The sequence below is a fragment of the Dipodomys ordii genome, unplaced genomic scaffold (genome assembly GCF_000151885.1).
Source record: "Dipodomys ordii isolate 6190 unplaced genomic scaffold, Dord_2.0 Scaffold41, whole genome shotgun sequence".
NCBI lineage: Eukaryota > Metazoa > Chordata > Mammalia > Rodentia > Heteromyidae > Dipodomys > Dipodomys ordii.
The window spans coordinates 1,245,739-1,272,693 of record NW_012267257.1 but is presented as its reverse complement, the minus strand read 5'-3'; the positions used below and the strand labels follow the sequence as shown (position 1 = coordinate 1,272,693).

At 35.5% G+C, this 26,955-nt stretch overlaps 1 protein-coding gene across 6 annotated transcripts in view; it reads right to left on the bottom strand.

Annotated features, from left to right (window-relative positions):
• Positions 1–26,955, bottom strand: part of Slc38a9 (solute carrier family 38, member 9) — a 63,567-nt gene that overhangs the window by 31,198 nt on the left and 5,414 nt on the right. For 4 of the 6 annotated variants that reach the window (XM_013018647.1, XM_013018645.1, XM_013018650.1 and 1 more), the window contains exons 2-9: positions 25,080–25,222; positions 14,673–14,805; positions 13,509–13,630; positions 13,069–13,132; positions 12,406–12,499; positions 10,206–10,376; positions 4,659–4,718; positions 616–810 (exon numbers count right to left, since the gene is read on the bottom strand). In XM_013018647.1, coding sequence (XP_012874101.1) covers positions 616–810; positions 4,659–4,718; positions 10,206–10,376; positions 12,406–12,499; positions 13,069–13,132; positions 13,509–13,630; positions 14,673–14,805; positions 25,080–25,189 — 949 coding nt within the window. In that variant the 5' untranslated portion in view covers positions 25,190–25,222. Of the gene's footprint in view, positions 1–615; positions 811–4,658; positions 4,719–10,205; positions 10,377–12,405; positions 12,500–13,068; positions 13,133–13,508; positions 13,631–14,672; positions 14,933–16,595; positions 16,680–25,079; positions 25,223–26,955 lie in introns of those variants that run through there. The other 2 variants (XM_013018648.1, XM_013018649.1) reach the window with 2 other exon arrangements.

The following is a 26,955-nucleotide window of genomic DNA, read 5'->3' as shown; positions in this document are numbered from 1 at the left end:
GGAAAGTACCTGTCTAGGAAGTGGGTGCTCCTGAGTTTAAACCCAAGTACTAAAAAAAAGAACAGCAGAAAAAAAAAATCTGAAAGTCTGAGCTAAGACTGGGAGTACAGCTCAGTAGTAGAGCACTTAACCCATCATGTACCAGGCTCTGGGTTAGAGTGTCAATATGAGGGGCTGAGAGGAGGGAAAAAGTATCTTCTACTACAGAATAATCTCCCATGCTCAAAGTCAGGTGATAATTGTGTATAATACTCAAATAGAAATTACAGGAAAAGACATTTCTTTACTTCCTTTATTAAGTCATAATATCCAACTCTTAGAAATAGAAGAATCACATAATATCCATTTTGCTCACTAATTTAGAATGGGAAACCAAGTAACTCATGGCTCAAAATGCCAAAAACAAAAAGAGACTTGAAATGATCATCTATATTTTTCTCTGTGCTAATCAATACAGAAAACAGAAATAAACAAAAAAGACTACATGGATGAACACAGTAAATATAGATAAACAGCCCTGGAAGGCAACTTTTTCCCTAGTTAAATATTTTCACAGGATTGACCATATATATGTTCTATGACACAGAGGTTCCACAACTTAGTCTTGTGTCTTACCTAGGATATTAAATTTTGAAAAAAACGATGGTGATTTAAAATTGAGCAGTGGCAGGAGGAGCCCTATAAGGTAAAAGGGTACTGTCTTGGATTTATTCCACCACTTTGCGAACTGTTCAACTTCCGTGTCATTGGTGAAGAAAATCAGGGAGCTGTTGTCAGGATGGCCACCACTCCCAGCATTTGGACAAATCACTGTAATGAAAAAGCATTGTAATGAGAACATTACAAAATCCAAAAACTATGATCTCCTTTCTGGAAAAAAAATAAAGAAGGTTATATTTAGGCACATTAGGACTCCACCTAAAACTAAACAATGAGAGCTGAGGCAATCTCAAAAAAACTTGGAAGTATATCCTTAACCTCTACTGGAAACTATAAAAATATCCTTTTAAACATTTTTTGGTTCCATTACCAGAGAAAATATTAAGCTATAAAGTATTTAGTCTTATTTGTGTAATAACATAAGAAATATCATATAGGGTAACTGCTGTACTAACAACTCGTACAAAGACCAAACTTTTAAAATAACAAACAAAACCAATGATGGAATAAAAACAGTAGAAATAGTTGTCATGGTATTACAAAAAACTCTATCAATGATATGTGATAGACACCTAAGAGTATTCAGATAACTGAGACACTGATCTATAGATAGTAATTTTTCCTATTAAGAGTATAAAACGTTCTTACTTGGTTTCTAATTTCACAATAGAGCTTTTGCCAGAAGTGGGGGGGAGGGGAGTTATTTGTTTGCTTTTGTTTTAGAACTGGTGCTGGTACTTGAACAAAGGACCTTGAACTTTTTGCTTGGTTTGACCCCTTAAGAGCTGGCACTCTACCGGTTGAGCTATACCTCTGAGTCTAGGATTTTGCTGGTTAACTGAAATTAAGCATCTGACTTTTTTTCTAGCTTTGAACTTTGATCCTCAGATCTCAGTCTCCTGAGTAGGTAGGAGTCAGCTTTTTGTAAAGAACACACCCTTTCCTATACAAGAGATTGAATATAGGGCATTTAGCTTGTAGGCAAGCACTCTTCCATGTGAGCCATATCCTCAATCCTTTTACTTTATTTTATATTTAAATTCTATTTCCAAGATAGGGTCTCAACAACTTTGCCCAGGCTGGCCTTGAACAGGAGGTCCTTGTGCCTTTGCCTCCTGAGTAGTTGGGGAATGTAAGTGTGTACCATATACTCAGCTAACAAAAATCTCTTTTTAAAAAATATAAGCAATAAAAATTTACTTCACTTGGAAGAATGCTTAATCTTAGTAAAAATAAATACATTATGCAAACATCAAGCTTATCACTTTCCAAAGTGAAAAGAATATTTAGTATTAATTGTACTTTGAATTTTATTCTCCTCCCATATTTTTCGTGACACAAAGCCTAACATTTCAGTTTTTTTCCTTATTCTCTCACTTTTTTCTTCGGGTAGAATTTTGTTTCAGACTATGAAAACAAACTGCCTGAATAATGAATTACTCTGCCACTTAACTAACGTGTTCTTGGGCAAGTTAACATCAATGTGCCTTGGATTCCTTATTCCTTTTAGGGCTCCTGTAAAACATTTAGAACATGTGTACATAAACCTTAGCTGTAAATTTCAACACTAATTGAGTTGGATTGTTTGGTAACAGTCTTATTTACCACACTGTTCAAATGAACCCCGAGATATGGACACAAGACGTCTTTCTTTGTTGTTGTTTTTAATGTACTATGTGATTTTTTGTTTCCTTTGTATGTTCATCCCCCTATGGTATATCCCCTGTTGTCACTGTACTTGATTTTGGTACCCTGTATCTTGTATATACATTTGTCTAATTTAGGGAGGGAAAGGGGAATAACAAAACGCTGAAACAAGGACACAGGAGGACCCACTATAACAATGATATCCATAAGACAGTATATGAACTTTACACCTTCAGGCGGGGTGGGGGAAGAAGAGGGAGGTGGAGGAGAGAAGAGATAATAGGAAAACAACAAGGGAAGGGGTAACAATACTCAACAAGAAATGTACTCATTGCCTTACTCATGTAACTGTAACCCATCTGTACAGCATCTTTACAAAAAATAAAATAAAATAAGCATCAAGTGGTGGTAGTAATAACATAAAACACTGCTATGCAAAGTAAATTGATTTTACTGATGGTACTCTACAAATTATCAATGTAACTATGATTATTTATGATCTTAATTACTACCTATAGAAGAAGAAACACTGAGATACTAATTAAACTATAGTTTCATCAACATTCATCAAAATAGCATTACAGCAAAATCAATTTCTCTTTAAGCCAAAGATACTATTTGGTCTTTTGAAAATTCTGGGGTGAAGGACTAGAAGGTCTGTATGTATCCATAGAAACAAAGGCTAGTTCTTCACTCACTCATTTTCTCATGTTAACAAATAATGGGTTATTCAGGTTTTATTAAGGAGCAAAGTATGACACTGGATGGCAAACACTGCAATGTACACAAGAGGAACTATTGTCTTTTCACTATTATATACCCCCAGTTTCTAAAACAGCTTCTAACACATAATGGGCTTTATATAGATAGATATATATAGATATATATGTATATGTATATTATATATCTCACAAAAGTTTTAGGTGATAGTCAAGATTAATAGATAATTATTAACAATGTTATATTAGTAATTATGCTCATTTTTCTTTCTTATTACTTCCATATTGAATTAAAGCCACAAGGGCTTCTTTTTAAAATTTTTAATTTAAAAATTTTTTTTGGTTCTGAGGATGGAATCCAGTCCCTCATATATGCTAGGCAGGTGATCTAGTACTGACCTATACCTCCAGTTCCAAGCTCTGTGTGTGTGCGCACGCGTGTGTGTGTGTGTGTGTGTGTGTGTGTGTGTGTGTGTGTGTGTTCTGGGATTTGGGCTTAGGGCTTTGTGCTTGCCAGGCAGGTGCTCTACCACTTGAGCCATGCCCCCCTGCCCTTTTTGCATTGGTTATATTCAATATAGTCTCACATTTTGCTCCAGCTATCTTGGATTGCTTCCTAGTATGTAGCTAGTATGACAGATGTGAAACATCTGGACTTTTTTTTGTCAGTTGTGGGGCTTGAACTCAGCCTGGGTGCTGTCCCTGAGCTCTTCAGCTCAAGGCTACCACTCTACTACTTAAGCCACAGCGCCACTTCCAGTTTTCTCATGGCTAACTGGACATAAGAGTCTCCTGGACTTTCCTGCCTGAGCTGGCTTTGAATCGTGATCTTCAGATCTCAGCCTCATAAGTAGCTAACTACTTACAGGCCATGGGTGCCCAGCAGGACTAGCTTTTGGTAATGACTTTTTTTCCCCTAGGGCTTGCCTGAAACTTACTACCCTTACTAACTCAGCCTCCTGCTGAGAAGACAGGCATGTTAAACTGCACAAAGCTATTTATTGTCATGGGTCTCATTAACTTTTTGCTCAGGCTGGCCTTCAATCTCTTGATTGAAGATCACTCTCTTGATCTCTGACTCTTGAATAGGTAGGACTATATAGGCATGAGGCACTGGCGTCCAGACCCAAATATGGACTTTTAATAAATACTTAATTAAATAAATTAATAAATATTAAATATTTTGGAGCAAAAGCTTCACATTATTTTTTCCATATTTATTTCCTTCTGCTCCATTATAGGAAATTATTTTATATGTTACAAATTTGCATAGCCTGCTGGGAAGGTGGCTCAGTGGTAGAGCACTTGCCTTGCATGCATGAGGCCCTGGGTTTGATTCCTCAGCACCACATAAGCAAAAAGAAAAAAAAAAAAACTCCAGTACTACAAATTTGCATAGCCTATATATTAGTCATTAAAATAATAAATATCTAAAACCAAACAGACAAACTGAGATGTATGCTCTGGACATCTGAAACAATCAGAAGTGATACAATCCCTTGAGAATATTGATTATTTACAGGTAAATATGGATGTTTTGACAACCTCTTTGAGTTGTATAATATAGAGAAGTTAAATCATTATTGGAGAAAGATGGTAAATAAGGAAACAAATAAATCTCAAACTACTTACCAGGATTGCTATTATTGGTTCTCGGTATACTGTCTGTGTCATTAATGTGATGAATAAAATCTAAAAATTAAAAATAAAAGTTTAATAAAGAATAAAAGATAATAAACTATATTACTGTCAGCCTTTTACTTATAGAGATGCTTAAAATATATATAGTATCATCTAATACACTGAACCCAAACTACTTCATCCTTAATTTTGCTTTACTTTCTACAGTTTTTTTCACTTTTAGGAATGATAATGTCATTGTTTTCAGCTTCACTGAGGTGATATTTTACATGATGGAACATTTAAAAAAACCTACTCTTTAATGGTAAAGGACTGAAATAAAGATTATGTATATTCTTTTCCTATACTACACCAATTTATGTACATTCATCTATACTTTATATAACGTTCTCAAGTATGCAAAAATGGAAAACCTTTTACCATATACAGTTAAATTTACTTGGAAAATTACTAAAAAAGTTAAAAAAGCACTATATATAATTTTATATAAACTTACTTGGAAAAGGGTTTATAAAGTATTGTATATTCTTTTATCTATTGAGAGCTGTATAGCAATTATATTCAAAAGAACCGTACTAAAGGAAGTAGGAAGTAGTAAAGAAAAATGCATATTCAGGTTTCTAAACATTCATATATATATATATATATATATATATATATATATATTTTTTTTTTTTGTTGGTCATGGGGCTTGAACTCTGGGCTTGGGTGCTGTCCTTGTGCTCTTCAGCTCAAGGCGAGCGCTCTAACACTTGAGCCACAGCACCACTTCCAGTTTTCTAGTGCTTTATTGGAGATAAGAGTCTCACGGACTTTCCTGCCCAGGCTGGCTTTGAACTGCGATCCTCAGATCTCGGCCTCCTGAGTAGCTAGGATTACAGGCGTGAGCCAACAGTGCCCAGCAACATTCATATTTTATAGTGAATATAAGGCTGAATAACAATGTTCTTTCATACAATTCTGCCTCCAAAACAAATAAGATAGTCATGTCTTCCACATCTCATGTGCTGGGTTTTATAGGTGTGTATCAAAACACTTAGCAAAGAATGTGCTTTCTTGTTAACCTGTAAGGTTTATTTTATGGAATTTTAATTTTTGGGGGGGTCTGCACTGGTGATTGGAATCAGGGTTTCATGTTTGTAAAGCAGCTGCTCTACCACTTGAGCCATGCCTCCAGCCTCTTTATGCATTGGTTATTTTAAGATACATTTTTATTTTATGCCTGGTGATCCTGGGTTGCAATTCTATTTGTGTTTTCCATGTCATTGAATATGACAGATGTGTACTAGTGAATATTTTGCTTCCCATACAGCTGGGGCGATATTAAGGATTCTTGCCTAAAATTGTGATTCCCCTATCTTTGTCTCTTAAATAGCAAGAATAGCACACTTGAGCCACCACACACAACCCCTGGGGAATACAACACCCAGACATTGTGCTTTCCCCATAGCTGGGAAAACAAGCACATGCCACCATACCCCAGCCATTAATTAAGAAAAAGTCTCTTGCAAGAAAAAGCTAAAATATTTTATGCCTATGCTGGAATTGAACCGCAATCCCATTTTGCCTCACAAGAGCTAAGATTACAAGTTTGAACCACTGTGCCCAGTATGATATTAACCTTTTATAACTGTAGTGACAATTACTTGAAAGTATTTGCTGCAAAACCTAAATGAGATGATAAAAGGTGTTCAGTTTTAAGGTGATGAAAATAAGTTAAATAGAAGACTTCTATATTTTAATTGTACCATATATTTCTCAAACTAGAAAAAAAGCATCAGTATAGTGTTCTGGCCTTTTATAAAAATTTCTAAGTATTATTTAGGATTTTATATTACAAGTTATGAAAGTTCATCATTTCTCATGCCAAACACTTATATAAGACTAGTAAAACCATGGTATCAAATGTACTGGGTTGAAGGGTATCTTTCAAGAAATGAAAACCTACCAATAGGAATCTCAAAATGTGACTATATTTGGAAATAGAGATTTTGTAAATTAAATCAAATTAATATGAGGTCATACTGGATTAAATGGGCTCAAAAGTCAGTAGCTGGTGTCCTTATAGAAAGGGTAATATGTTCACATGATTATGTGTTTGGACACACCCAAAAGGAAAACTGCCATGTGAAGATTAAGGAGAAATTGGAATACAGTTATTTCCTAAGGAATGCCAAGGATTAAAAACAACTAAGCAAGAGAGGAATCATTCTTAAAGCCTTCAGAGGGAGCAGGGCCCATCTGGCATTTTAATTTGACCTTATACTCTCCATAATTATGAAAGAAAAAACATTTTTAAGCCACTAGGTTATAGTAATAGTAATTTGTTACATCACCATAGGAAAATAGCATGAGAAGCTAGCTAATATCTCTTATGAAAAGAGGCTCCTATGCATCCAAAAAGCAAATGCAATCTAGTCAGGAATTAAAAAAAAAAATCAACCATGACTACTAAACAAATCTGTTTATCCTAAAACAAAAGGTTTAGATTTGACAAATATCTCTCTTTAATTAAGCATATTAATAATTTAAAGAGAAAAGGAGGATCTCAAAAATTGCAGATTAAGTGCCAGATAAAATTCAGCACATATTAATAAAATACTTAAGGAAGCCATATGCATAATATTTTAAGTTACTAAAGGGTGCTGGATACAGTGGCTCCTGTTTGAAATCTTAGCTACATGGAGGTAGAGGTTTGAGGCCAGTGTGAGCAGAAAGTTCAGGGCCCACCCTCCCCCCCACTTCAACCAACAGATGAGCATGCTGGCATGTATCTGTCATTTCAGTTATGTGGGAAGTATAAATAGAGGAGGATTGTGGTCCAGACCAGCCTGTCCAAAATCATGAGACCCTATTAGAAAAATGACTAAAGTAAAAAGGGCTGGGGACAGTACACAAGTAGGAGAGCACTCTGCCTAGTGTGAGGCACTGAGTTCAAACATCAGTACCACTAAACAAAATATAATTATACTAGAAAGATTTCCTCAGCAACAATATAAAAATGTGTACTATCACTGCTTCTGTGCAACTTTACATAAAGATGATATACCAGTCAACATATATACACATGCATGTATTTATTTAGAAATATGTATATATATACATAAATGTAATATACATGCAAACCATTTTAAAATAACTAGACAGAAAGTAGTCTTTTTTATTCACAATCTAAATCTTTTTCAGTGCAACTACAAAGTTAGAATCAACAAGAATCCAGCAAGTTTCAAATTAACATAAACATTTATAACTCAGTTATAAAAATAAACATTTAGAACTCAGGTGTGTATATAATATCAACCAATAATTTGAATAATGAAAAATACTATTTCTGAACAGATAAAAATATTGTTTCTTGATGAAAATGTGTCATATATACATGCATCCATTTGTCAAAAAGATCTGACAAAAGGTATTTTCCCTTTCTTCTTTTGTGTGTATTTCTTTCTTTTTTCTTTTTTTCTGGCAAAAATGACTTTTTTTCTTTTCATTTTTCCAATACTGGTGATTCAACCAGGGCCTGAAGCCTATGCTAGGCAAGGTCTGTATCACTTGAGCCATAACCTAGCCCTTTTGTTTATATTTTGTTTTTGAGATAGGATCTTGCTTTGTTTGGATGTCCCTGGACCATGACCCTCTTGCTCAGCTTCCTACATAGTAGGAATACATGCATGAACCAATATATATAGTGGATTTGTCTATTTTGGTAACTTAATTCTATCTAATAAAGAAAACTATGCATGTAATAATAATTAAATTGGTAATATAACATAGATCACACTTTTTCAATGAAGGCAAAATTCCAAGAGGGAGCAAATTTATTCCCAGGGGAGAAAAATAAACAATTTTTTTACATATAAATGACAGATGCATGTGTAGCTCATAAAAAAGCTTTACAGTGTATCTATATTAAAATTTCATAAGAGGTAAGATTAGGAAAAAATGTCTAGAAAAGCCCTTAAGGGAGCAATAATTAAAAAAAGGTTGAGAATCACTACTGTATGTCATTCTTGACTAGTACAATGCTGACAACTGGTGAAGCTGGGTGAGGGGGGAATATGATGTTTTCTTGTATTATTCTGGTTTTATATATGTTTGAAGTTACCTGTAGTAAAAAGTAAACGTGCCAAATATTAAATTCAAACACTTACAAAAAAGGCTCTAAGAAAAAAGTCTTCTTGGGCTGGGAAGGTGGCTCAGTGGTAGAGCGCTTGCCTTGCATGCTTGAGGCCCTGGGTTTGATTCCTCAGCACCACATAAGCAAAAAGAAAAAAGCCGGAAGTGGTGCTGTGGCTCAAGTGGTAGAGTGCTAGCCTTGAGCTGAAGAGCTGAGGGACAGTTCCCAGGCCCAGAGTTCAGGCCCCACAACCGGACCCAAAAAACAAACAAAAAAAGTCTTCTTAAAAGTCTTCTCTAGGAAGTGGCGCTGTAGCTCAAGTGGTAGAGCGCTCGCCTTGAGCTGAAGAGCTGAGGGACAGCGCCCAGGCCCAGAGTTCAAGCCCCATGACCGACAAAAAAAAAAAAAAAAGTCTTCTCTAGACTTTTGTCAAGAAAATTCAGAAGAATTAAAGATATGGAGAACTATATGCTGTCACATTCACAGGTAGGAATACAATGTATATAAATAACCTCTACACACCTATAAATCAATGCAATTCTTACTAAATCCTAACCTCCCTCCCCAAATCACATCAGAGTATACTGACTGAGAAAGAAATCAATATTATGTCAAGGCAATTCTAACTGTACTGTTCTAGAACTTGACAAGTTGATTGTAAAATGTGTGTGAAGAGTTATGGGTAATAATGGGGGGAAAAACAAATTTGAAAGTACAATTAAAAAACTGAATAAAGCTGGACACCAGTAGCTCATGCCTATAATCCTTGTTACTCAGGATGCTGAAGTTTGAGGATTACCTTCTGAAATAGAAAGAATGTCTATGTTCATGGATAGAATCAATATTGGAACAACATGTAATATAAAATTATCTAATTGAAAAAATAATATGAAAAAACATTTGGTTTGAATTTCTAATAACTCTGCTCAGAATTCAAATAGTTGATTTAAGCAGATTATAATTCTGTGGAGTGTAAATAACATATTAATAAAATAAATTCTATTATTCTTCCTAATTTTAGATCAAATGTGTGAAAATAAATGAATAAAATTTGTTTCCCCTACGGTCTACACATCAAGTTCTATATCAACAAATACCAATGACTTTTATAAAATTTCCTGTTACAGTACAAATATTTTGTGGTGAAGCCTGAAACAATGTTTACAATATCTGCTCAGTGATAAATATATTTTGTATTAGAGATTTTGAATATTATTTCTTGAAAATGCTTGAAATTATTATACATGTTATTTGAGTTAAAAAAAGAATATAAGCTAAATCCAGTATATTTTCAAGAATTATACACTTAATTTATTTCTTACTTTACATTCCTAAAGTCACAGAATTTAAGATTGGAACTTAAACTGAACAGTAGTAACTGTATTTGAGAATATAATAAAGCATATAATATTGATACTTACTAAAAATAAACTTTCCAGTATTAAAAAGAAAATTAGACATAAGCACCCAATAAACTATCATTGCTCCGATGAGAGATACCAAGGAGAAAAGGAGACTGGACCACTGCCCAAAGTGGCCAAAATAATGTCTGCAGACATCTGGATATTCCCAACTGGTGGTATCTAATGAACCTAGGTGAAAACAGAAAGAAAGAAAATAATATTTCATATTCATAACTTGTTTTCTCCTAATTAACTCAAGATATTTGGCAAAACATCCTGGGTACTTTACCTCCAGAAATAAAAGCAGTTAGAATATAAAACAAACACAAAAATAAATTATTTTGTATAAATGAGTTGAAAAACTTTATAGCAAAATAACCTTTTATAATTAACAAAAGCAAGCGATAAAGCAAGGATAGACAAACCCACTAGTATGGATAGAAAACACTAATAGATGACATATATAGATAAAAATATGAATAAAAGTTCTCTCAAATCATAATCTATTTTTTGGTTGCTTGTGTGGCTTGAAATCAGTGCCTGGGCACTGTCCCTGAACATCTTTGTGCTCTCTACCATTTGAGCCATAGAGTTCCTTCCAGTTTTTGAGTGGTTAACTGGAGATGAGAGTCTCACAGAGACTATTCTGCCTGAGCTGGCTTGGAACAGCAATCCTCAGATCTCAGCTGTCTCAGTGACTAGGATTATAGGTATGAGCCCAGCTCAAATCATAATTTAAGTCACATGTCAATTTAATGAACAATGAATTAAAACATTAACAGAACAGTTAGAACACAATGTAAATGTCAAAGGTTATATACTTTTGTATCAACTAAAGAAACAGAAAACACAAAGACACTCTTCTAAAACTCATTTAAATATTGAATTGGAAAGAAATTTAAAGAAAATTACAGATAAAGATCTAATATGTCATATGAAGAGCTCAGCAGAACCATGAGTACACTAAGGGATTTGTGCGTAAGGGGGCAGGAATATAAATAAATAATATACTTAAAGAAAATGTACTACTTTTAAAGTACTGAAACAAAACAAAGATGGAAACACATAAAATAACAGCAAGCTTAAGATTTCAGTATCATTCATTCATAGCTATATAGATCATAGAAATAAATTTTATAATTGGCCTCTTTTTCAATTATGTGCTGAGCCTTGCAGACTGTAAGCTGTAAGCATGCTTATCTATCACTGAGTTTATACCCTTAGTCCAGAATTTTCCTTTTTCTTTGAAAACTTTAAGCAATTATTTTACAAGGAAGCATGAAGCAGGTATAAAATATTTTAGGGGAGTATCAGAACAATGCAACCCAAGGAATTAACTAAACATAAAAAAGTAGAACAATAAACAAACACATAGAGTTATCATATATAGCCGTTCAGTTATTACAAGATAAAAACTACAAGTCAGGCACTGTGGTTCACACCTACAATCCCACCTACTTGGGAGGCAGAGATCAAGAGGATTATATTTGAGGCCAGCCTTCATCTTAACAAACAAGGTGGGCATGATGGTAAATGTATATAGTCTCATCTATGTGGGAGACAAGGTAAGAGAATTAAGGTCTAAGAATGGTTCCAGGAAAAAAATATGAAACACAACCAGGAAAGCAATTATAAAGAAAAAAGGGACTTGAAGATGTAGCAGAAGGGCTGGAGTGCTTGCCTAGTAAGTCCTGAATTAAAACCCTAGTATCAGAAAAAATTGAGCAGGCTGGGAAGGTGGCTCAGTGGTAGAGTGCTTGCCTTGCATGCATGCTGGGTTCGATTCCTCAGCACCACATAAGCAGAAAAGGCCGGAAGTGGTGCTGTAGCTCAAGTGATAGAGTGCTAGCCTTGAGCTGAAGAGCTGAGGGACAGTGCCCAGGCCCAAAGTTCAGGCCCCACGACTGGCAAAAAAAGAAAAAAGAAAAAATTGAGCAAGGCTGGTAATTGCAGCACTTGGGAAGCATGAAGAGTTTTTATTCTTATGAGGAAATAAGTACCAAACTAAATGTATAGTGCAAAAACTCCCAGCATTTCTGAATTTCAAAGGGAACCACCAATATATAACTGATTAGTTTGACTGAAAGAGGAGAAAAATCTTGAAATAAAAAGTAGGTAATTGACACACATATGTATTATACTCATTTGGATTTGCCTCAATGGGAAAATCTTACTAATACCATATGAACAATCTATTTTCGTTGTGTCAGATTCTTACATATCATAGTCCGTGATTTTACCACTCTGTAGCAGCAATAAAGTGTTAAGAGGCCCATCAACACGATGACACCCATTCCAGTAGTAAATCCAGCCTGTTTAAAAATATAGGACATAGTTCATCATGTAAGAATAAATTCATATACAACCATGTTGTTACCCTAAACAATCATGATAAAAATCTGACAATAACTATAATTATTTCATTTTCTTTATAGAAGTCTATGAATTATATAAACTTACAATGTAAAGAAAAATAATTCAAAGTGGTTGTTGTTACTAGTATTATTTTGTGGATACCTGGTCTCACTATGTAGCCATGATGGCCTTGAACTCACAACCTTCATGTATTAGCTTCCCAAGTGCTTGGATAATAGATATAGAAACAATTTCAGATAAAAATGTGCTGAAGCTGGGAACTAGTAGCCCATACCTCTAATTCTGGTTACTCAGGAAGCTGAGATTTAGAAGATCACAGTTCAAAAGCTAGCCAGGGAAGAAAAGTCAGGGGAGACTCCATTTCAAAGTAACCAGCAAAAACCTGGGCTGATGTGGTGGCATGAACTGAGCAAGTAAACTGAGCAAATATGAGACTTTGAGTTCCTTTCTACCATAACAGCAAAAAAATCAAAAAAACAAAAAGGGTTCTGAAAAATTATATTACCTGTTTAATGCCCCAAGGAATACTTAATATAGATGTTCCCATCATGGTATTCCAAATCATAAAACTGAAAACAGAGTAACATAATAGAGAATTAGTTTCTTCAAGCATTTTAGTAAAGACAAAACTTAATCAGTAATTTCTATTCACACAGCGTTTAAAAATATTATATTACAAGCCGGGCGCTGGTGGCTCACGCCTGTAATCCTAGCTACTCAGGAGGCTGAGATCTGAGGATCGCGGTTCAAACCCAGCCCGGGCAGGAGAGACCGTGAGACTCCTATCTCCAATAAACCACCAGAAAACCGGAAGTGGCGCTGTAGCTCAAGTGGTAGAGTGCTCGCCTTGAGCTGAAGAGCTGAGGGACAGCGCCCAGGCCCAGAGTTCAAGCCCCACAGCTGACCAAAAAAAAAAAATATATATATATATATTATATTACTCACATGGTGACTAAACTATTGTTTTTCCCATGTCCTTCAGAGTAACTTTGGAGTTTATAAGCAGAACCTAACGGACTGTATACATAGCACTCCCCTGGTGTTGGAACTACATGATCTGGAGCAACCTAGAAAAATAAACAGAAATGACAGAATCAGTAAATGTTGGTTCCTTTCTCAAAACTATGTTCTTTCTCCTGGAATATTCCTGGTTTTCTTTAGGATTTCAAATTTCTGAATAGCTCATATGTGATAATTTTTATAAGCAACTACATTACTTATGTACATATATTTTTAAAGATTTTAGATGAGCAATGATCGATATGTTATGATTTATAACTTATGGCTCAACTTGACCTTCAATCTGACTTTACTGCCCTTCCCTAAGAATGTTTTTAAGTTCTTAATGGTTAGAAGACATAACAAAGGGGCTTGGAAGGTGGCTCAGTGGTAAAGTGCTTGCCTTGCATGCATGAGGCCATGGATTCGATTCCTCAGCATCACATAAGCAGAAAAAGCTGGAAGTGGCGCTGTGGCTCAAGTGGAAGAGCACTAGCTTTGAGCTAGCGCCCAGGCCCAGGCCCAGGCCCCACAACCAACCAAAAAAATAAAAAAGACAAACCAAAGAACAACTTTTGACAGTATGTAGCCTGCAAAGCCTAAACATACAGTATCTGGTCATATCACTATTGTTTTTTTATCTAAAAAGGGATATTGCCAAATAGGAAAATATTATACACATGTTTGAGTTTAGTTCAGGGTTTTACTTCTTCAGAACAGTTCTGAAAACATTTTTCCTTTGTATCTTCAAACATAAAAGTTGAAGACACTGAAGCAGAATCTTACTATATTTTTAGTCAAAGATGTAAGGTACTACTTCAAAAGCATTTTATCTTCCACGGAGCTCTTGGGATAGGGGATAGATAAGAGAAATTTATTCCAAACATCTCCAGGCTATTGTCAGCAAGGAGATATTTTCAAATATCTTATGTCAGGCCAGAGAAGACTGAACTAGCTTGAGAGCACATGTATTAATTACCATCTTTGTGCATCATGCTGTCCTTGGAATACAGCCAGAAAAAGTTCAACCAGTGGGAGTTCCCTTGGTTTATGTTGTTCACTGTTCATTTCAACTCCACTTTAGACAATTAGCAATGCTTTGCCTCTTACCAGTGCCTTGTCTGCAGGAGTGGTGAGCCGGCTGTAGTAATGAATCCTCTTGTTCATGGCAGAGGCATGGTCACTAACCCTCTGAATGACATCATTCACATTGACGATGTTTGTGGGCTCTATATAGAAAGGCCTAAAGAAGGGAATATATGCTTGACAAAAAACACTCAGGCAAAACTTCTGGAAGTCAGCCATTGAAGAAAATGACTTCTTGTCCTCCATGAAAAACTGGATGTACAAAGGCAAGGATTCACTTCTCACTTTTGGTGGGAAAAGAAAATGTCACAAAAGTAGCATTATTCTATTCAGAAACTATAGCTTTTTATCACATAATGCTTTTACTTTAAACATATTTTAATCTTAAAAAATTTCACAAAAGAGGAGACAAGAGCTTAAATCAGTTATTAAAAAGAAATACAGTTAAGAAAAAGTTTAGAAGCTATCAGTTTCTAACATGAAGCCCTGACAGAAACAGCTTTGACTAATATTTCAAAAGACTTCTGGAACAAAATCAGAGAAATTACAAATAAAACTGTTCCTCTGCTGAAGAGTTTCTTTCCTAATAGGTCCAAGTTACTCTCTATGATAAACAAAATTCCTGTTCCTCAGTTCATGTGCTAATGACCAGTGATCTCAACCATTTTCTCATGACACTTAGCCAAAATAGTATCAAATGGAATATTGGGACACTATATTTTGCTTTCTTTTACTTTTGAGGATTTTGGTAATGTGCTCTATTGTACTGTTATTTATATATATGCTTCCTTCCATGATTGTATCCAATGAACTGAAGATTCTGGTCTTCGATCATTACATTCAGTCAGTACTATCTTTAGCTCCTTTTGAAAGTTCCTCATTTGACTTCTAACCTTCCACTCATACTGCCCAAGATGCAAAGACCAGAGTTGCATGAGACCAATATATTCCTTTGTTATGTCTCCGACCTCTTGAAATAATAACTAATACTGTTTCATAAACAGTATATAATTTCCCATTTTGTAACAAACCTCAAAATAATGGAAAAAAAGATTTACCACTGATTTCATGTAACTCCTTTACATTTAGTGATTCTGAAAGAAATTTAAAATATATAAAGGTATGGTAACAATTTTTGAAGGCATCGTTAACCTACCCTTTGTGGGAGGCACTTGAAGGAGCAAATGATTAAAAATTTAATTTGTTTTTCTAATTGTGATATCTAAGGAATGATAGTATAGATGATGAATTTAGTCTTTTCTTTCTAATTAGTATATAAATCTGTTTTATTATTATTTGCCAAAATAGCATCTAAATATAAAGGGAAAAATTAAGAATATGTGAAAATGGTGAGACAATCTGGTTCAAATCAATGAATATATAAATAGTTCTTAAGAAAGGATATATAAATGGAGAGGAGATCAATATGACATATAACAAATACCAAGCTTTTACTCCTAAGTGAATTCAGTGGTATCAATAAACTTCAAGGGAGATATCATGAAAATAAATAGTTCAGTGGCCAAATAAACAATCCCTACTTATACATTTGGTAGCTTAATATAACTCTCAATCTTTCCAAATCATTATAATATATTATATAATTTAGATCTCTACTATAGCACTCAGTGATGCTAAGAAATAATGTAAAAATATCTAACAGAGGGTTCAATCATACTTGGCATCACAATCTATAGTACATTCTCTTCTTGGCAAAAACAGTGCTCCATAAATTTCAAGAATGCTTACATAAAACAAAGATTGGAGTTTATAGGTTACTAAAAGAGACAAGTACAATATTGATAGAAATTGTCTACTTCTAACTTTTGCTAAAAACTCAATGGTATTAATATCAACCACTAAGTTGGGTTGAAGGTCTGATGAAAAGCAGTTCAGGAAGGACTAAATTTTGTGGCTCCTGGCCTCTAACAGAAGTGTTAACTGTACCAGTTGGTTGGCTTGGGTACTCTGAGAGCAGAATGAATCTGAAAGGTTTTCTTTTCCAACTGTTTTCATCGAGATGCTGAGTGCCTGTTCAAACAAATATTTTGGAATCTTTTCAAAACAGATTCTCTATAAAAACATACAACTCAGCATATTTCACTGAGTTATTAGAAACATGTGTCTAAAGCTTCATTTAAGAGAGTGAAAATATATTTCTAACATGAACTTAAGTAAGATATTAAAATCCTTTTAAAATTAAGCAATATACAGAAAATAATGCTCAGAATAAAAAGACTTGAGCTTTTAAACAGTTTCACATAACTTATCATCAAAGTTACTTCCTACTTGATATGAAGTTCAGCTGTACCACACTGAAAATAAAGAAATTATATTTGTCTTTCCTTGTAAATATTTATATCATGCCACAGGGCAAATGTTTTAATACTAAGAAAAAATTGCAAAATATTTAAAAATATGAGTCAAACTTCATGTGTTCATTCAATACACTTACAAACAGAAAAACAGTATTTCAACTAACACCTTTTCTGAGTTCCACTCCTTAAATTCCTTAGAAATTTCTGGCCTTTAAAACTGTCTCCACCCTTCTACTGACCAGTTAGGCTTCTCAGAAGTTTAACACTTCCACAATGCTTTAAAAGATTAATACTTTGTGTTAGCAAAATGAGTTCCCTTCCCATAGCTTAGTCCACTCCTTCCCTTCTCCACAGCTTAGCATGCTCCCTTCCTAGGCAACACCAGGCCCATGTAGTAAAGGCAGTAAATAATCAACTTCCAGCCCCCTTTACCTTGGGATTGCACTTCTCTGGGGCAGCTACCACCATATAAGGTAACAAGAGCCCCTTAGAGTGACCTTCAGGACTAGACAGCTGCAGGACCCCTTATCTACTACTTGGATGGCAGCTATAAATCCTAGTCCTCCATGATGAAGCCCCTGGTCCACACGTCCACGCCAGGGTCTCTGCCTCCTAGCCCCTTCTAGCCCCTCCCAAACCCCCTAAGTTATATAAGTCACCACAGACAAAAGCCGGTGCTTCTTCTCATTCCTCCCTTGTGAGAAGGAGTCTTGCCAGCCCCCCCTCTCCTTTGTTCTATGTACCTGTATGTCTGCATGGTTCTCTGGCAAAGTCTATTAATCTTAATTTCCTAACACTTTGAGTTAAAACTGCTCATTTATTCAAACCCCCACAAAAGTTGAGTTATTCTAACACCTGACAGATTGGGATAATTTGTTAAAAAGTGAAAAGAAGCCAGGAGCCAGTGGCTCAAACCTGCAATCCTAGCTACTCAGGAGTCTGAGATCTGATGATCACAATTCGAAACCAGCCCAGGCAGAAGAGTCTGTAAGACCTATCTCCAACTAACTACTCAGAATAAGCTGGAAGTTGTGCTATAGTTCAAGTGATAAAGCGCTAGCCTTGAGTAAAAGATCTTAGGAACTTTTGCCCCAATATTGGCACACAAAAAAAAAGAAAGGAAGGAAGGAAGGAAGGAAGGAAGAAAGGAAAAAGAAAATGCCATGCAAGGGCTGGGAAGGTGACTCAGTGGTAGAGCGCTTGCCTTGTATGCATGAGGCCCTGGGTTCGATTCCTCAGCACCACATAAGCAAAAAGAAAAAAGCTGGAAGTGGTGCTGTGGCTCAAATGGTAGAGCGCTAGCCTTGAGCTGAAGAGCTGAGGGACAGCGCCCAGGCCCAGAGTTCAGGCCTCACGACCGGACCCCCCCCCAAAAAAAAAAGAAAAAAGAAAAGAAAATGCCATGCAACTAAACATTCAAATAGTGAACAAGCTGTACTTGCTTCTACCAGCCTGGCAAAACATTTCATGTCTGCCAAACACCTTTTCAATAAAAAAGGCAGAAAAAGAACTTAATCAAGCCTCTGCACCTAAACATTCCTTATTGCTACTAGAAAAATACTGGTATTCTCTGATTTGTTGACATTTTTATCATTTCTTCTGATTCCTATATATCATCATAGTTCACAAAAAGCCTTGCTCTAAACCCTATCGTTATTGGAGTTTGTTGCCATAGGCTAAACCTGTACAGGGTTTTCTTTATCTTGGCTAATTAACTGGTTCTCAAATTTATTATGTAAAATTATTTAAGTCTCAACCAAGTATTAAGCATTAAGTAACACATTAAACATGAACAAGGTATAGAACTTCAAGTATCTTAATAGTAATCTGGCTGGAGGAAACAAGTAACTAAGCAATTCTGATCCAGAGAGAAAATGAGACAGGGAGAAGGGTAGTGCTCATATACAAACAAAGGAGCAACAAAGGGGAGAGGCTTGTGTGATGGGGACCACACAGAAAACAGAGCTAAACCTTATCTAGCAGACCTCTGAGGAACTTATAGTTTAGCTGAATCTTAGCAGACATAAAAGAAAGCTTGGGGGGGGGGGCAGGGAAGGTGGCTCAGTGGTAGAGTGCTTGCCTCACATACATGGGGCCCTGGGTTCAATTCCTCAGCACCATATAAAACAGAAAAAACTGGAAGTGGCACTGTGGCTCAAGTGGTAGAGCACTAGCCTTGAGCTGAAGTGCTGGGGGACAAAGTCCAGGTCCAGAGTTCAAGCCCTATGACCACCACCACCACCAACACTACCACCACCACCACCACCACCAACAACAACAACAAAAAGGAAGCTGGGTTCTGGTGGCTCATGTTGATAATCTTATTCAGGAGGTTGAGACCTGGAGGATCACGGTTTGAGTAAGCCCAGGCAGAAAAGAATATTAGATTCTATATACAATTAATTAGCAAAATGTTGGATGGGCTGGAGATGTGGCTCAAATAGTAGAGGGCAAGTTGTGAGCATGGAAGCTGAAAGTGTGCAAGACACTAAGTTCAAACCCTAGAACTGCAAAAAAAAAAAATAAATTATGAAAGACTTAGCCAAGCATGGGAAGAAGAAAAGGAAGGTGTTTCAAAAAAAAGAAAAAAGGAATAGGATGTGGCAGTTCAGTGTATGCATATAGCATATACAAAGACCTGGGTTCTATTCCTAGTGCTTGACTCATGGATGTGTATGTGATACATGAGTGTGCAAAAACATACACACTGTATAAATTGAAGAAACGAACAAGATATACACTTATCTATATATACCTGAAGAAGTACACGGAAGATTTCACATACTAACAAAGGATTTAACTCATTTCTCAACTAATTTCTGCAATTTTATAGATATAGATTCAAATTTTTCTAAGTTTAAAAACTTTCAAATGAATCCTGCCCATGTAATTGTAACCCCTCTGTACAGTATGTTCACAAATAAAATAAATTTAAAAAAAAGGAAAAAAAAAACCAACTTTCAGTGAGGAAAAAAAAACAAAAAACTTTCAAATGAAAAAGTTAAATGGCTTTTGAACCTGTTATTAATATAACAAAAAAATCAAAGAAATAAGTACAAAAGTAAGTAACATTAGCAATAGCCTAGTATTTATAATGCAGATATTAATATTTAAAAGTGTTTAGAAGTGTTTAAAGTATTTAGAAATAAATGAGCTGGATGCTGGTGGCTCACACCTGTAATCCTAGCTCCTCAGGAGGCTGAGATCTGAAGCGATTCAAACCAGCCCGGGCAGGAAGAGACTCTGATCTCCAATAAACCACTCAGAAAACGAAGTGGCACTATGGCTCAAGTGGTAGAGTGTTAGCCTTGAGCTGAAGAGCTGAGGGACAGTGCCCAGGTTCAGAGTTCAGGCCCCATGACTGACAAAAAAAGAAAGAAAGAAAAAAAGAAATAAATATATGAATTACAAGCTGGGACTGTAGCTTAGTAGTAGAGCATTTGCCCAGAATATGTAAAACCTTGGGTTCCATCTGTAGACCTGAATAGATAGGTCTCAAAAAAAGAGCTATAAGTAGCCAATAAATACATGAAGAAACGATGTTAACCATAAATGGAATGTAATTCAAAACTACATTGAGACATCAACTAGTTAGAATAGCTATCAAGAAAACAAGCAACAACAAATGCTGGGGGAAGGGACTCTCATACACTGTGGGAAGGAATGTAAAGAAGTGCAGCCACTACAGAAATAAGTATGGTCCTTCTTCAAAACCCTAAAACCCAGAAATACTGTATGATCCTAGATATATAGCTGAAGGAATATGTCACCATATAATAGACATACCTGTTTATCCATGTTTATTGCAGCAATTTTCACAATAAATTCACCTATGGAATCAGTCTTTATGCCTATCAACTAATGAATGGATAAAGAAAATATAAATATACACACAATGAAGTATTATTATTCAGCCATAAAGAAAAACAAAACCATACCATTTATAGGAAAATGGCAAGAGATAATCATGTTAAGGGAAGTTAGCCAGATTCAGTAAGAAAAATATTACAAACTTTCTGTCATATACAGAATTTAGATGGAAAAAAAGACATGAAAGTGGTAGCAGTAGAGAATGAATATAATCAAAGTGCATTGTATATGTGTATGAAAAGGTCATAATGAAACACATTATTTTGTACAATTAAAAAAATTACAGAATCCAGGCACCAGTGGCTTATATCTATAATCCTAGCTATTCAGGAAGCTGAGATCTGAGGACCACAGTTCAAAGCCAGCCCACGCAGAAAAGTACATAAGACTCATCTCCAACTAACCACCAGAAAACTGGAAGTGGTACTGTGTCTCAAAATTGTACAGCACTAGCTTAGGGACAGCACCTAGGCCCTAAGTTCAAGCCCCATAGCCAACAACAACAACAACAAAAGACAGAATAACATTTTCACTAAAAAAAGGTAAAAAACAAGATGACATAGCATACCCTGTTTATGTAAAGAGCATGAGGAATGCTATTTTAAATATCTACTTCTATCCTAGTGGTTTAACAGAGCACTTGAAATGTTACCAATTAGAAAAATCTTGAAACTATAGGTTAGGATTTTATATTTTTAGGACTCTCCATGTTAAAATGCAAAAATATCCATGGAAAGGTAATGGAGTAGGTCTTTGATATGTAAGATTATTTCCATCTTAATATCAAGCTGACAAAAGAACCATGAAAGAATACGACAGCAAGGAGTAGAAGAAAAATATGGTATATGAAGTGTTCTTCAGGGGTTAAGCCTGAGTGAACTCCAGTCTTAGGTAGCACTGACAATACAGAGAAAGTCACTGAAGTCCTAGGCCTGAGGCAAAGTAGAAGAGGAAACAGACTGAAAAAAGAAAGGGAAAGCTTAGAAAACAAAAGCACCATTTCACAATTTGGTTGAAAGCTGGCTGGAATGGCCAACTCCCTCAGGGCATAGTCCCAGAACAGCACACAATCCTGAAGCAATCCAGAATACCAGCTCTATCTTTGGTTACCAGAAAAATACCAGCTCTATCTTTGGATACCAGAATGTCTGGGGAACATAGAAATAAAAATTCTTAAACTGGTACTGCTAATATTCGACGTGGAAGATGTTGAAATCTTTATGTTCTTTCTGTCTCTATCCACTTTCCTCATTCCACCCCCAAATAAGTGAAAGACAAGTGAAATGATGAGTGAGGGAAGCATGCTGAGTAAAAATGTGGACTATATATAGTTTGAAAAAGCCCCACAATGATCCAAATGACTCTACATGTGTCCTTCCCCTATAAAGACAAGCTCCTTCATCTACCTAAGTTTAGACCTCACATAAGCAGATTGTGTGCTTGGTGGTACTACTTAGGAGGCTGAGATCTGATGATCAGCAATTCAAAACAAGCCTAAGCAAGAAAGTCTGTGGTACCATATCTCCAATCAACCAGCAAAAAGTGGAAACTGGAGCTGTGGCTCAAGTGGTAGAATGCCAGTTTGGAGCAAAAAGGTTAAGGGACAGCACACAGACCAGAGTTCAAGCCCTGGTACTGGTAGAAAAAAAGTAGATCCAATATATTCTCTCAGTCCCCAGCAGTTACTAAAAGTCTAAGTTTGAACCAATATAAGATTTTTGACTGCCATCTAGTGGAAAATATAGAAAGCCACACAAGCGAACCTATTTTAGAAGCATTAAATGCTTTTCTAAAGTGAAATAATTTGCAAATTGTAATACTATAGATAATAAGATTTTATGTAGCAGGGGCTGGGAAGGTGGCTCAGTGGTAGAGCGCTTGCCTTGCATGCCTGAGGCCCTGGGTTCGATTCCTCAGCACCACATAAAATGCTGTAGCAGGGGCTGGGAAGGTGGCTCAGTGGTAGAGCGCTTGCCTTGCATGCCTGAGGCCCTGGGTTCGATTCCTCAGCACCACATAAGCAAAAAGAAAAAAAAGCCTCTTGAGCTGAAGAGCTGAGGGACAGCGCCCAGGCCCAGAGTTCAGGCCCCATGACTGGACCAAAAAAAAAAAAGAAGATTTTATGTAGCATAAGCATGGATGCTATTAACAGCACTTAGCAATAACTATTTATTATTTAACTACTATTTAGTAATAGTATTGGTTGCAACTTATATAAAAAGACACAAAGAACACTTCAAATCCATCATTTTGCAAATATGTAAGGCTAAATTAACCTTAATCTAAAAAAGCAAACATTTTTTGTCGGTTGTGGGGCTTGAACTCTGGGCCTGGGCGCTGTCCCTCAGCTCTTCAACTCAAGGTTAGCACTCTACCACCTGAGCACAGAGCCATTTTTGGTTTTCTGGGGGTTTTATTAGAGATAAGTCTCGCAGATCTTCCTGCCCTGGCTGGCTTTGAACCGTAATCCTCAGGTCTCAGCTTGCTGAGTAGCTAGGATAATAGGCATGAGCCACCGATGCCCAGCAAGCAAACATTTTCAAGAAACACAAAAATGACAGAAATGGTACTTGGACCGCACCAAAATCAGAGGTAACTCTAAAATGACTGTGAACAGTTCTTTAAGTTGGTTTTTCTAATGGAAGATATTTTTTTCCTCTATGTGCCTTTATATATATATATAAAGAAATCCATACTTAAACAGAGACAATGGTTTAAGATACTCACAGTTTTTTTTTCCCTCACCAAATAGTTTCTGTTTTCTTAAAAAGAAATTATTTTACAAGCTAATTAGCATTCAGAACTAAGTTCCTTTATGTATTTGCCTTCCTTAAACCATGCTTATCCAGGTAAGTGTGCCATGATTGTAAATAGTTGATTCCCTTTGATTTTCAAAGGTTATAGAAAATCCAATTCCATTTCATCTACCCTGTTTTCAACTATCTGAACTCCTGCCAACTTATAGTAATGGAATGTACCTGAATGACCTATGCCCTATTGTCACAGTGGTCAATTGTTTATCATAGAATTTAGAGGTTTCAAGAAAACCCTCAGCATTTAGTCAGCATTCGTACATATACTCACTGACTGAGTCACAAGATTAAGTTCCTAATTCCTTTTCTGGAGCCACTATAAATGACAATGACAGTTTTTTTGTGTGATAAATTTAAGTTTGCTATCTCAAGCTGCAAAAAAGACTAAAATATTAAGTATCTAGAAAATGGAAACAAGATTATCCAGAAGAGTTTATACCAATCCTTTCATTTCCTAGACTGGGATTCAGTGTAAGTCTTAACCAAAAATTAGGATTCTGTTGACAGGGACTAGAATGGTATACTGACTAACTGTTAGGTGTCTACCTAATAGTATCTGCCATACTGTGTCACTTCAAGAACTCAGTTTCTAAGTGGGCAATATGTACACTTATACAAATTGTATTATATATATATTGAATTTTTAATTAAAAGGTAGCATACTCTATATTCTGGTCTGTATTTTTTTCACTTAACAAAATAGGTTGAAGACTTATTCCATTCTGATATGTAATAAAGCCACCTTTTCCTTTTTAATAGATGAAAAACATTCTATTGTATGAATATGCTATACTTGTCTAGTCCTGAAGGAAAACACATTTTGTTTGCCTTCAATCTTTGCTATCAAAAATTATGACAATAAGCACCCTTGTACATTTGATAGTGTGAGTTAGTGGTTAGTAATTAAACTGCTGATCCATATCACCTTTGGAATTGGCTGCTCTCATTATGGGGGGAATTCTCACTGAATGTACAGATTAAATTTAAAGAGTATGACATCTCTATATAGTTTATTTATGGGGAGTAGAATATGCCTTATGTTTAACTACTTTGGTAAAAACCACTTTATTGAATTCTTTTATTTATCTTTTTTTCAACAAATTCTTTTGAATTTTCTACATACAAACTGAAATAAAAGTTAATCTCAAATTATCTTAAACTGCTGTTTAAGTACAATAAAGAGAGAGGTTATGTCTGTTACTTTTACTGCTCTGTTTCTAGCCCCTGGCATATTAACATGCATACATTGATATACACTAGAGTGAATTAAATGAATTCATCTTACTTTGCAAAACTTATCTCAACCCCTTTCCCAACAGAAATATTTAGTTAAAAATAGTAATATTCATATCCTCCTACATAGACAAACAAACATATTCTATAACAAATTAAGGTTTTATCAACAGTTAATAAGTGTTTTTAACTCTTACCTTTTGGATCTTAGATCTGATGAATCAAACTGTATATTCATAGAACCAGGATTTATTTCATGATCTTCCTTTGAGATGAGATGTCTAGAATCTCTGTCCACATTTGCCATTTTTCTCAGATTCTAAGCACTAGGAAGGTAGACCTATATAAATCAGAAAATATAAAGAATTTTTAAAATATATGTATAAGTATAGGAATTTGCTAGAGTTTTTTTTTTTTGAGACAAAGTCTCACTATGTTGCTTAGGCTAGCTTCAAAGTCCTGGATTGAAGCAATCCTCCTTGTGTAGCTCCTGAGTAGCTGGGACTATTGATGTGCAGCTATCATGTGAAGCTGAATAATCTTAACTGAAGGAGAGGTCTGAAATGTTTATCAGAAACTTGCTAACATGAAATCAAGTTACACATTTTTCAGCTTAATGAGAAATAGGACAATCCATTTCCAAGAATAAAACATAATAGTTCTATTTGGACCTGACACTGAAAAAAAAAAACTTTAAAGATCTTTTGAAAAGCTTCAATAGGCTATTCTTGGCCAAAGTTAATAAAACTAGAAATAGCTAAAGGAAACTGCTGCTTCTTTGAAAGGATTTTTTTGTACCAGGAGAGTCTGAGCTGTTTTCAAAGTTCAACAATAAGTATTACAGAAATAGGAGAAAAAACTTAAGACTTCATATAAAGTAAGGATAATAGTGAATTTACTATCAGATTAGGTGCTGGCTTAAATGACAGAGTACCTTAGGGGCTGGAGGGGAGAAGGAAGTCCATAGGAATCCCTCATAGCCAGATGACTGGCTCTAACTTTTATAAACAAATCAGTGAAAGATTTATTCCAAATTTAAAAACTTTATTTGGGCCAGGCTTTGGTGGCTCATAACCGTAATCCTAGCTACACAGAAAGCTGAGATCTGAGAGTCCCAGTTTGAAGCCAGATCAAGCAGACAACTGTCTAACCAGCAAAAAGACAGAAGTGAAGGTGTGGTTCGAATGGTAAAGTGACATTCTTGAGCTTTATAAAAACTAAGTAAGAGCACAAGGCCCCGAGTTCAAGCTCCAGTATTAGCACACACAAAATTTTTGTAGTTGACTCTTTAAAACACAGATTGAGAAATCTACTGTACTTATTCAAATATACAGTATAAGAAATACTCTTCAAGTAGTCAAGGTAAATTATTATTGAAATTCACTAATATGGAAAAAAATTAGATAAAGTTAGTGTTACTGCACAAGAGAAATAAAAAATAGAAGTTTCATCTTTCTAATCCAATAAATTTATAAAATAAGAACTGGCAGTTCTGTTAAATTTCTTTCATTTAAAAATGGCAATTTGATTAAAATTATTGAAATTAAATTCAAATTAATTAAAATAAATCAGTTAAATTAATTAAAATGAACATTTATCCATTCGAATAAAAGATACATTTTAAATTTGGGCATAGCAAAGGAGTTAAAAGCTTAAGGAAAGATATAAAACTTATGTAAGATTTTTGTCATAGCTATACAAATAGTAAAAGCAATGCTTTTTGTGTGCTAGTACTAGGGTTTGAGCTCAGGGCTTGAGCACTGTCCCTTAGGTTTTTCACTTTAGAGCTCTACCTCTTAAGCTCCATTTCTTTTTGGTGTTAGGTGGCTCCAAACTTCAATCCTCAGATCTTAGCTTCCTAAGTAGTTAAAATTATAGGATGGAATGACCAGTACCTCCAGCTAAAACATTCTTTTGACTGAAAAGAATTACTTTAAAAATAGGCTGGAATAGCCAGCGGGGGCGCTGGCTGGTGACTCATGCCTGAATCCTAGCTACTCAGGAGGCTGAGATCTGGGATCGTGGTTCAAAGCCAGCTGGGCAAGAAAGTCTGTGAGACTCTTAACTCCAATA